Source organism: Schistocerca serialis, chromosome 4 (assembly GCF_023864345.2).
Source record: "Schistocerca serialis cubense isolate TAMUIC-IGC-003099 chromosome 4, iqSchSeri2.2, whole genome shotgun sequence".
In the NCBI taxonomy this organism is placed as follows: Eukaryota; Metazoa; Arthropoda; class Insecta; order Orthoptera; family Acrididae; genus Schistocerca; species Schistocerca serialis.
The window spans coordinates 15,206,238-15,218,683 of NC_064641.1; the positions used below are offsets into that span (position 1 = coordinate 15,206,238).

Below are 12,446 nucleotides of genomic sequence, written 5' to 3' on the forward strand. Positions count from 1 at the left end.
GGTGATTCTTGTTGCACGCTGTTGAAGTGAGATGTGATGTCATTATGACACGCAAATGTTGTATGGAAGATGATAGGAGCCAAGCATTGACTTTTGTGATCATTTGACAGACATTAAACTGTGGTAGCCATTTTTTAGGATGGATTCAAGGAGAGGATCATTATATCCTCAATTAGTATATTCACCACAATTTTGGAAGCTGTTGATGCCTTTACATTTTCTTTGGACATATGAACCTGACAACTTTTGGAAAATTTGACTCCAAAGTAGTCTATCTAAATGATAAAACTGGCTGTATTCAAAGCAAAGTCACTGTGGCTCAGTCAGTTAATTGCATATGTTCGGTGACAGAGGTCCCATGTCCAAAACTCCCCAAAGTATGATTTTTTTATGCGAAAATTGCCATTATTTTCAGAAGCGACTCAGTTGTTAAAATGGAAGACTGAAATGTCTAAAGCCAAAGAAGAGCTTGACAGGTACCATCTATACCGTCAACCAATCACACATACCGATATCGCTGAAGAATTGCATCAGTGTGTCTGAAGTTGACTAGTAGGTTATTACTACTGGGGTAAGGATTACTCGATCTGACCTTTAAATACACTTTTGAGATTTTCAGTCTCACCAGTGAGGAACACAGGTGCCACTCCAACTTGTTTGCCATGAGACATCAGGGAAGTCATAAAGCATTTCTGCTGAAAATAGTTGCCCCTTAAATACTAGTTACTCATCACAATTCTAAAAGCTTAGGGCATGATTAATGACAATGTACGAAGCAAAGTAGTCTTCCCTGACACACGAAAAATAACATTTTCCTCTTGGATGTAGAAGGGCATACCATGCCACAGATTATTTTTCAAGGTAATTTAATATCTTCATCCCATTTTACTCGAAAGTCAGCAAGTACAGAATTCTTCAATTCAATATTCATCAACATTTGGAAACTGCAGTGAAAGTACTTCTGGAAATTTTAAAATGAGTTGAAAGTAAGTGAAGATGGGTAATATTAACATAACTTTGCATTTTACTGTTATAGGGAACCATCTGCAAATACTGTCAGCTCAGTATAGCCACCCTAAACTGGTATTTCAGAAAAAAAGCTTTTTGGTCAACTATTTTCTGCAAAAATACTGTACCTATCATGTACACACAAATGAAATGAGAAGTTGCATTTAGCATTAGATGTGAATGATGACTTCCTTGATGTCTCACAGTGAAAGTCTTTGTCCCTAATGAAATTGAAAAATTTCTAAAGTGATTTTGAATGTCAAATCCAGTAATCCTTACCAGTAATAATAAATTACTAGGACAACTTCAGGCACACTGATAAAGTTTTTCAACGATACCGATATGTGTAATCAATTGACAATATGGAGGGTATCCCCCAAACTTTTGAAAGGGAAATTAGAAATTTACTGTATTGCATACATCATGATATCCCTAATGAAAAATTACCTTAAGCATCTAATACTATGGAATCAAACCAAAATACTGATAATACTTACCCGGCTGTTGAGCTCTTTCATAGCAAGCACATGCACCTGAGCCTCATGTGGTTTTGTTACAAGTCTCGTTTCAATGTTTGGATCACACAAACATTTTAGTACACCTCTCTTATCAGGGCGTGCCCACAGTTTTGCTCCTATTGCTTTACTGATACCTAGAAAAACTTTTTCCTTTCCTGAAAGTAACACTGCCCTATTAGAAAAATTAGAGGTTACACCATAAAATGTATCATTACAATGATGCTCACTGTTACAGTGGCCAAAGAGACAGGTATATTATATACTATGACGTGATTGACAGTACGAGAAAATTCTGTGTGAGGAATATTACACCAGCTTCAAAATTGTAATTTTGTGATTGTGCAAACACAGTTGCACATTTAGTATATCTCTATGACTAGAAGGTAAAATGTGAACAACTTACCAATGAGATATGTTCCACACACTACCAAAGTTTTAGGACATCTTTGCAATGTTACTGTTGTTATTTCTATGGCCTTTGCAATAACTTCTTCCTGTGATGGAAAATCATACTTTGGATCACAATATCTGTAAACAACACATTTCTATAAGACAGAATACTTTAATGTGAATCCAACTGCAAAAGTATTTCGCAGACAACTACCAAAGTTCCTGATTTCATCAAGGAATAATGAAATTATGTTTACAAATGACAACATTATTACTGATAATACTACAGAAGTGTAGTACAACACATACTATAATAGAAGCAGCACTGAACAGACCAATTGCTTCAGAATGTTATATAAACTATTTCTGATCGCTAGCAGAAGAAATTAAATGACCAGTTGTGATACATCCCCAATAACTATGCGCTGCAGTTTCTATAGTCACTGCAATGCACAGGAATAGATAAATGACTGTACAACTGTAATATGGGAAAGGAAAGAGATATAGACAAAAATACATGTATCACTAAGATTTCATCACATGACGACGGCATTGTAGGCACACTGAAAAAAAGACTGTGAGAAGCAAGAGGAAAAACTGAGCACACCGAATAGGAAAGACAAAGAGAGAGAAGAATTTGACGACTTGTGTATGACAAGAGGAATGGCCAAAGAAAAAAGATGGGTGAACAAGACAGTTAACTGAAAATTGCAATTAACTGGATGAAGAGGGAACAGAAGTAATGTAAGGGAAATAATACAGGAACACAACACTCCTTGGTTACAATTAGCACTGAAAGTACAACAGCTACAAAAGTCATCAATGCTGTGTTATGTGGTTTGGTCAGTAGCGAGGCAGGACACTTCCCTGTCTTCATCACAGACAAAAACACAACAAGAAAACCAGGAAAGATAGTGCTAACTGTATCAGAAAGTTCCTTGTATTTAATAGGTATACATAACTTCCTGACAAGCACTATCCCTCAGATACAGTCTGCAAAAAGGCCTCAGATGCTAGTTCCCCTCACAAAGGAGTGCATCCTATCCTGCCCAGCAACACCTCGGACACCAACAACTGAACCACATCCTTTGCCAGGGCTTTGATTGCTTATTATCGTGCCCTGAAATGAGGGACATCCTACCTGAGATCCTTCTCACTCCTCCTAAAGCAGTGTTCCATCACCCACATCATCCTACATCTTAGTCCATCCCTATGCCACTCCCAATCCCAACCCCTTGCCACAACGATCCTATCCCTATGGAAAACCCATGTGCAAGACCCACCAAATCCACCCAGCCAGCACTTCCTATTCCAATCCTGTCACAGGTTTATCCTACCCCATCAAGGGCTGGGCCACCTGCAAAAGCAGCAATGTCATTTACCAGCTCTTCTGCAATCATGCAGCAAAGCTTTTTACATTAATATGACTACCAACCAGCTGTCAAATGGTTCAAAGGGCTCTGAGCACTATGGGACTTAACATCTGAGGTCATCAGTCCCCTAGAACTTAGAACTACTTAAACCTAACTAACCTAAGGACATCACACACATCCATGCCCGAGGCAGGATTCGAACCTGTGACCGTAGCAGTCGCACGGTTCCGGACTGAAGCGCCTAGAACCGCTCGGCCACTGCGGCCGGCCAACTAGCTGTCCACCAGGATGAACAGCCACCACCGAACTGCAGCCAAGAGCTTAGTGGACCATCCTGTGGCACAACATGCAGCTAAACGTAACAACCTTGATTTCAATGGCTGCTTCACTACCTGAGACATCTGGATCCTCTGTTCCATCACCAGCTTTTCTGCGCTGCAAAAATGGGACTTATTCTTACAACACATTCTCCGCTCCCATAATTATCCCGGCCTCAACCTATGGTAACATACTGCCCCACACCCTTCACCCAGCAGTTTCCAGCCCCTCTGTCCTATCACCTCCTCCCAATTCCCATCTCCTGTACTCTTTGTTTATCACCCTGTGCCAACACACCTACTCATCTTTCCCTGCTCCTCTCGTTTTTTTGCTGTTTTCCCCACCTCCCTGCCACACAACCTGACATTGCACCCATTGGCATTCTAGTCCCTGCACATACTGCCAGTCAGTGCTTCTCCCCACCCATACACTGCTATCCGTTCCCCTTCCCCAACCCCTCCAGATTGCGGCTACCAGCCCACTTGATAACTGCATTCTGGCTCGAGCTGCTGGAGTTGACGGTGTTGTGATCATATGGTGTGCTTGCTTGTGTGAATGAACGGTGTGTGTTTCTGTTCTTCCGACAAAGGCTATGGCCGAAAGCTTACGTGTAGATGTCTTTTAATTGTGCCTGCCCGCAACTTAGCGTTTTATCTACATGGTGAGTAGCAGTCTATCTTTTCCTACATTTTTAACTTTCTGTAGAGTATTATATGACTTATAAGTGCCCTTCGATAGTTTATGCTTACCTTATTTTACACCACGGGCATGAAAAGCCCTTGCAGGAATACAGATACTGGTAAGAGTAAAGATAGAGTCAGCACAGAATAACGTGGCCAGTAGATGCACAGTCAGCAGGGCACATGTGGGGAGAGCAGTAGTGGTGGGGATTAATGGGCAAGTGCTATAGGGGAGATGCCAAGAGCTGGAGGGTGAGTGCCGTTCTAAACATTTTTTTTGTAAATATTAAGTGGAGCCCATCCATGCCCACACTTGCATGGTGACCATTCAAAAAGATCTATCACTTCTGCTTTGGTTACTATCTAAAAGGAATTCTGCTGAGAATGCAGTGATTTATTTTTGCCTGGTTTGTTAACCATTTGGAACTTTCAGAGAAGCATCACGAGTGGCGAATTTTGGGTAAAACCTACACATTTATCTTGTTGCCATGTTGAAATTTGCTTCTTTTGCCAACACACAGGGAAATTTATGCTGTATCACCTCACTAACATGTTGTGCAGACACAATTGTGAGAGAATTCTAAAACAGTGGTTTACTAAGTTTATTAAGAGAGGAACTGGGGACAAGTAATGTCAGTAACTTATGACAAAGCATGTCCTTGGCACAAACTAAACGTGTAATGTCTTCACTTATGTTGTTCCAAAACCCATAGCATTTCTCATTTCACTAGCTATTGATGACCCTTAAAAATCACATTCTCTCATCAAAAAAGTCTGTTGTTAGTGCAATAACATGGTAGCCTCCTCTTTGTGTGCTACCATTTCCCAAAGTCTCATTTTATGTCTTAAAACGTTTATGAAATACGTGGAATGTTATAAATATTTTACTCTGGCTTTATCGCTGGCACAGCATGATCCCAAATGAGTGTGCTAAATCAGTCCCCCCCCATACACACACACCTGCCTTTTTCTGGCTGACTAAATTGTGCCAACTGTACAGTTCAACTGGGATGATGGGTTGCAGCACATAGAGTGGGCAAGGAGAAAAAGGATGCAAGGAGTGAAGGAAAGGGTGGCAATGGCTGTGAGGGAAAGGACAGATGCACGGGTTAGGAATGTGGCACTGCTGAGCTCTTTCTGGCTGTAAGAATCCTTCTGGAGCTTACTGTCATCTGCTAGCACAGATTTCATACAAAATATGAGACATTAAAATTGCTCTACAAACTGTGTATCATAGGTGCATTTCTTAACTTTTCTTATTGGTTTACCAGATTTGCCTGTCATATGTACAAATAAATCACACAAAAGTAGTGGAAAAAATGAACCATCACAGATAAACTGTCTGTAACCCTAGTATTTAGTTACTCAATACGCACAACAGCATGATTCAACACCGGATCCATCTGAGGCCTCCCTTCGACACACTGTTCCACCCTACTACCTCCCAGTTTCAAATTATATCAGTCTTCTACACTCACTTACACCTCCCCCCCTCCTTCCCTTCCACTACACTTCTTGCATCTGATTTCCTATTCCCCCCCCCCCCCCCCCCACTTCTTCTTACCACCTTTTTGGTACTTATCTCTTGTCACTTCAATCCGTTACTCGTGCATTTCTTTCTTTGTCTATCTAAGCTCTTCCTCCTCTGTTCTTTACATTTTGTCTGGCAAATGCTTGCTATCCTATTTATTTCACCCCACACCCTCACATATGTGTTCTGTTCTTCCTCCTTTCTTGCCCTGAAGAGGGGGCTTGTGGTTCTGAAATCTAGGGGTTATTTTTCTTTGTGTGTGTGTGTGTGTTTTTGAAAAACCAATAAAAGCTGACTGAAATATATATTGCATAATCTTTGTTCTACTATCCTCAGAGATGATTTACAAAGTTTCTCAGAATTTGTGGTTGGGATTCAAGATCAACGTGAAATGTAAACAAATAAGGTGAAAGCCCGATAAATGCCAAACTTCATCATCTTGCTGCTCCACGTAAGGAATAACTAAATATTGCCTGTGCACAGGTATTTTCACCTTGGAAAATGATTCTCTCGGCATTTGATTCAAACAGTTTCAGTACAGTGGTCCTAGATGCCGATATCTCCCAACAGATTAAAACTGCGACACCGGTATCCTTACCTTTCTATGTGATGCCAACACACATCACATGCCAACTCAATGTTTAAGTCACTTACACTACTATCACCCTCTCCAAACTTCACAGAGGTTTTCCTTTGTAAATTTATGGAGAAACATCAATGGTAGGAGGGAATGGCAGATGAATGGCTTAACCACAGCATCAGAATTTTTTTCCCACAATGAATCTCTCTCACAATGAATTAGAGTACACACTTAAACATAACTTCCTGGCATGTCACAGCAACATTCAAATCCAAATACTTAAAGCAAGCAAGATTCAAACCCAAACTTTTAGTGTGCAGATGACAATTAGTAACAGCACTTCCCATAAACAACGACAGTGCCACGTCTCAGTCTACCCCACACTTTTAATGTGAAATTTCCTCCCGGCATACATTCCTGCAACTTCACAGGCCATTAGAATTCTTTTGTCAATTGTCTCCTTCTGTTAGAGCCGACCTTAATTCAACACTCTTTCAAATTTCTGTGCATGTTTCATTTCAGTTTCAAAATTATTAATGAGCACAGTGTTAACTAAGTAGTGAAAATGAAAAACAGTAGTTGGTGCCATGGTTCCAAATGCTAGTTAAGCAGGGCATCATCTATCAAGAGAGCTGGACAAAAGTACGTGATGAAAATACTCAAAATGGTTGAAGAAATATTTTACAGAAACAGGATGACAATAAAAAAGCAAAAAAACCTGCTTACGTGGTGTCGAGGAATAGCTTGTTTATAGAGCAGTGTTGAATGGCTGGAAATGACTTCATGACTCCATGATAACGAAAATCACCCACATGTAAAAAATTTCTACCATCAGGTAGCTGAAACAGTAGCATAATTGAACCAGGACAACTGCAAAAGTAAAACAGAATATATGTTATGAAAAAAAATCACCATGTCGGTAAAAACATCCATTATTTGTCATTCCACTTACTCCTACTAAAATTCTTATGCTAAAATTACATCTTTAAAAAACAACGCTCTTACATTTAAGAAAACTGTGAAATGAGGTTTTCCTAGATTATACAGTACATTCCTTAGTAAGTTGAATGTTTGTAATTTTTATGCAAGAGACATAGCATACACTGAGATGACAAAAGCCATGGGATACCTCCTAATATCGTGTCGAACCTACTCTTGCCCAGCATAGTGCAGCAACTTGACACTGACCCGGCAGAAATATTGGCCATGATGCCTCTACAGCCGGCCATAAGTGCAATAGTGTTGCCATGAAAGGATTTTGTGCATGACATGCTCTCTCAATTATGTCCCATAAATGTTTTATGGGATTAATTTTGGGCAATCTGGATGGGCAGGTCATTTGCTCGAATTGTCAGGGACGTTCTTCAAAGCAACTATTCTGAGCCACTGACATTGTCCATTGTTATCCATAAAAACCTCATCATTATTTTGGAATGTGAAGTCCAAGAATGCATACACATGGTTTCCAAGCAGCCTAACATAACCATTTACAGTCAGTTGAACCAAAGGACCCAGTCCATTCCATGTAAATACAGCTGACACCATTATGCAGCCATCACCTGCTTGCACAATTCCTTATTGACAATTGGGGTCCATGGCTTCATGAGGGCTGCGTCACACTTCAACCTTACCATCATCTCTTATCAACTGAAATTCGGACTCATCTGAAGGTTTTCCAGTTGTCTAGGGCCCAACTGATATGGTCAACAGGCCAGGAGAGGCACTGCCGGCTATTTCATGTTGTTAGCAAAGAGACTCGTGTCAGTCGTGTGCTGCCATAGCCCATTTACGCAAAAATTTGCCGCACTGTCCTTACGGATACGTTCGCCATACATCAAACGTTGATTTCTGCGGTTACTTCAAGGCTTGGTGCTTGTCTGTTGCCACTGAAGACTCTACACTAGTGCCGCTACGCTTGGTCATTACGTGAAGGCCATCGGCCACTGCGTTGTCCGTGGTGAGAGGTAATGCCTGAAATCTGGTACTCTCAGAACACTCCTGACGTTGCGAATCTCAGAATATTGAATTCTCTTATGATTTCTGAAATGGAATGTCTCATGTGTCCAGCTCCAACCACCGTTCTGTATTCAAAGCCTGTTAATTCCCACTGTGTAGCCATAATCATGTTACAAACCTTTTCACGTGGATCAGCTGAGTACAAATGCCAGTGCACTGCCCTTTTATACCCTGTGTACATGATACTACTGACATCTGTACATGTGCATACTGCTATCCCATGACGTTTGCCACCTCAGTGTAAATAAAAGAGCAACAAAAGAAAACATACACAAAATTTTTCAACATTTTGAAATTTTTATTCTATACTTCTTGATATTAGTAATATTACTGAACAAAAATACTTTAACTTTTACTCTTATGATTTCTGAAATGGAATGTCTCATGTGTCCAGCTCCAACCACCGTTCTGTATTCAAAGCCTGTTAATTCCCACTGTGTAGCCATAATCATGTTACAAACCTTTTCACGTGGATCAGCTGAGTACAAATGCCAGTGCACTGCCCTTTTATACCCTGTGTACATGATACTACTGACATCTGTACATGTGCATACTGCTATCCCATGACGTTTGCCACCTCAGTGTAAATAAAAGAGCAACAAAAGAAAACATACACAAAATTTTTCAACATTTTGAAATTTTTATTCTATACTTCTTGATATTAGTAATATTACTGAACAAAAATACTTTAACTTTTTAGAAAGGTAGTGGTGTGGAATTTAAGTCACATCTATATATTTTATTGTAAGGCAGAAGTGGAGATACAAATTTGTCAACTTACTGATTTGCATCTAATGCTGTAACCCGAACCATTCCAATCACTCTTTCATCATTAAGTTCTAGGACAGTCAAGTACTTCTCATCCACACCAATTTTTTTCTTGACAAGGGCAGCTAGTAAGCATAAAAATTAACAATCATATATTTTATTCACTTTCAATAACACAATAATATTCTCTGCAAGTTGACACAATAGGTTTGGTTTAAAAAAGCTGAATGTTAAACAAAATTTTAAGCCACAAAATTGTCATTACAATACGGTTAGACAACAAGTAATGTGGTTGTCACCACCAATAGACTATAAATGTTACCATGCCTCCATTTTGCATTCCAATCCCTCTTGCTTTTCTCACAACAGTTCCTATTTTTGACGAATTGTCCTGATGTCCCCAGGCACTCTTTTTGGACAGTAAAATGTCCTGGATTTTCATCTTACACAGTATGAATTAGTTTTTCTTTTCTTTTTAACTAATCATGTGATCTGATTGGATGGTTTCTTTCAGAAGACCGGGCAAGGTTCCCTAATTATTCCAATTATTGTGTGAATTTGAGGAATGTTGGTATTACGCTTAGTTCCATCAAAAAATTAAGCTGTCTCAAGCCTCTAGCTCAATAAATAACATTGATTTTATAAGGAATTTGAAGGGGTTGGTGTCCTATCAGCAATGGTGTTCACTTGGGTCTGCATTATTGTTTTTATTCGGTAACACTTTTCCGAGTATATGCCCATCTTTCTGAGTATACGGTCACGAGTATATGGTCACACTGTCATGTTGTTTTGTAGACCACTGTTGCGAACAGTCTTCATCAGAGTTACTCTTCATACTACTGGCCATTCCTGTTTTAAAATGTTATATAATGTTGATTTCATCCTGCTCCTAGAGCCATTTTGTCCTGAACATCATTGAACTCTATTTTAATTCAAGGAGGAAGTTGAGACTGACATCCTTTATTAATAGTAGTTTTTATTTTAATTTCCATTGGCTCATATCAGTGAGTGAGGAACAAGCCATTTCACTCCCACAGTGGCAGCCTAGACAACTGAGTGCACTCTGAGCCTTCCGTCTTTATGTTTATTGCCACATTTGAGTGGGGAAACCATGTGAGCAATGTCAGCCCAAAGGCCAGTTATGGCTGTCAGTCAATATGATCGGAGCCTGTATTTGTCATTTACAATTCATACTGGCATGCTGCCTCACAATTCCAATCACCTCTCACATCTCTCTCTTGAAGGTAAGGCTTCACAGCCAGCATGCGAGCTTATGGAAAACGTGTAATATATAACTGTGGCAATGTTCCACCACTGCTGACTTCCTGTGTTGTGTGAGCCATATGTGCCTTTGTTTTTCATAAGACATGTATTAACTAGACACTAGATCTCACAGTGTATACTATAACACTCTCAAAGCCAACTTTATAAAGTCCAGAACTGGAGATCCTAGCATGCCACATTTAGTTGCTGCATCAATATATTGGCTTGCCACGCACTTGGCAGATAACTTTTCCGCATATTTGCTGACACCCTGCACATACAGTAGGAGGATGAAGTGATTCTACACTTTACCTTCAAGTGTCCTAAATCAGTACACCAGTGCGTAGTGCAGAATTACTACTGCTATTATTATTATTATTATTATTATTATTATTACTGTAATAATTACTGCATAATGGTGGGAGCTGCTGTGCACCTGCATATCGGTACTGGTTGGTTTTCTGTACACTCTGTGGCTGAGTGAGCCATCGGGTTTTCTGTACACCTCTACATCAAGGAAGGGAAGCATGACACTCTCTTCAATTTTCATCATGAGCTGTATATTAGTATAACATTTACCTGGAAAGTAATGTCACTATGTCCATATAAACTAATTTATTGATCAGAATGGTACAATTTATCAAAATTCTTCAAAATAGGACCATTTACCGATAGGATATAAGAAATTAGAGCTCATATGGAGGCATAGACAGTCATTGTTGCCTCGCTCTATTTGCGAGTGGAACGAGAAAGGAAATGACAAGTACTAGTACTGTAGTGTTGGCAGAAGAGCCAACACCGTGTTGCTAGAGGAGGCCTAAATGCACGCGTTCAAAGCTCACGCAGACTGGCGTGAGGTCTGGAACAATTAAAGGAGTTGAGTCTAATAAGAAAAGAACGTAGTTCTTGGAATACTTAACTTTAATCCATTATTAGTGTACATCACTCTTGTTGATTCGTTAATAACAATCTCAATATAAACTGGTAATGGCGCCTTGCTAGGTCGTAGCAAATGACGTAGCTGAAGGCTATGCTAACTATCGTCTCGGCAAATGAGAGCGTATGTGTCAGTGTAGCATCGCTAGCAAAGTCGGCTGTACAACTGGGGCGAGTGCTAGGAAGCCTCTCTAGACCTGGCGTGTGGTGGCGCTCGGTCTGCAATCACTGACAGTGCCGACACGCGGGTCCGACGTATACTAGCGGACCGTGGCCGATTTAAAGGCTACCACCTAGCAAGTGTGGTGTCTGGCGGTGACACCACAAGTACATGGTACCCTATGCCACGCACGATATGGTGGCTTGCAGAGAATCTATGTAGATGTAGATTTAAGGGTTTAATGCACCATTGACATCAAGGTCATTAGCGACAGAGCAGAAGCCTGGACTATTTCGAGGCTGTGGAAGGATATCAGCCACACCCTTTCAAAGGATGCCTGGAGAGATTTACGGAAATCACAGAAAACATAAATCTGTATGACAGGATGCGGATTTGAACTCTCGTCTTCCCGAACAAATGTCCAGTGTGCAAGCCATCGCGTCACCTCAGTTGGTCCTGCAAAGTGAGCACGACTCCTTTAATGGCATCCCGAGTGTGTTCAATAGTATTGAAACCACATGAGCTGGAAGCCACACAAAGACCTTCCCGTGTGTCAGGTTTTCTCAAACAATTCAGTAGCAATGAGATGAAGTACATTGGTTTTCTGAAGACACTGGTCACCTGTGAGGTGCTTAGGCAAATCAATGGATGCATACAGTCAGGTCAGGCAGTAGGTTCCTACATTGTTCACCAGTTAAAAACAATGTCAGACAAATAAGGGATCTAATATTCAGTATTCACCTTAATTACATATCCCTCATTTGAGAATATTTCCACCACCTATTCGAATGTTGAGAGGTGGAATATACCCCTTGTGTACCTATGATGTGCTAATACTTTGCCATCACTAGGTGATAAAGGGTACCACGTATCAGTACAGCTGTGCTGCATCCAATGGTAACACT

At 40.3% G+C, this 12,446-nt stretch overlaps 1 protein-coding gene across 1 annotated transcript in view; it reads right to left on the bottom strand.

Moving 5' to 3' along the window:
* The window catches only part of LOC126473950 (DNA cross-link repair 1A protein-like), a 62,912-nt gene that overhangs the window by 11,407 nt on the left and 39,059 nt on the right, over positions 1-12,446 (bottom strand). Inside the window, exons 6-9 of the mRNA XM_050101312.1 lie at positions 9,196-9,307; positions 7,125-7,268; positions 1,930-2,054; positions 1,506-1,681 (exon numbers count right to left, since the gene is read on the bottom strand). Of these exons, the coding sequence (XP_049957269.1) occupies positions 1,506-1,681; positions 1,930-2,054; positions 7,125-7,268; positions 9,196-9,307 (557 nt within the window). The remainder of the gene's footprint in view (positions 1-1,505; positions 1,682-1,929; positions 2,055-7,124; positions 7,269-9,195; positions 9,308-12,446) is intronic.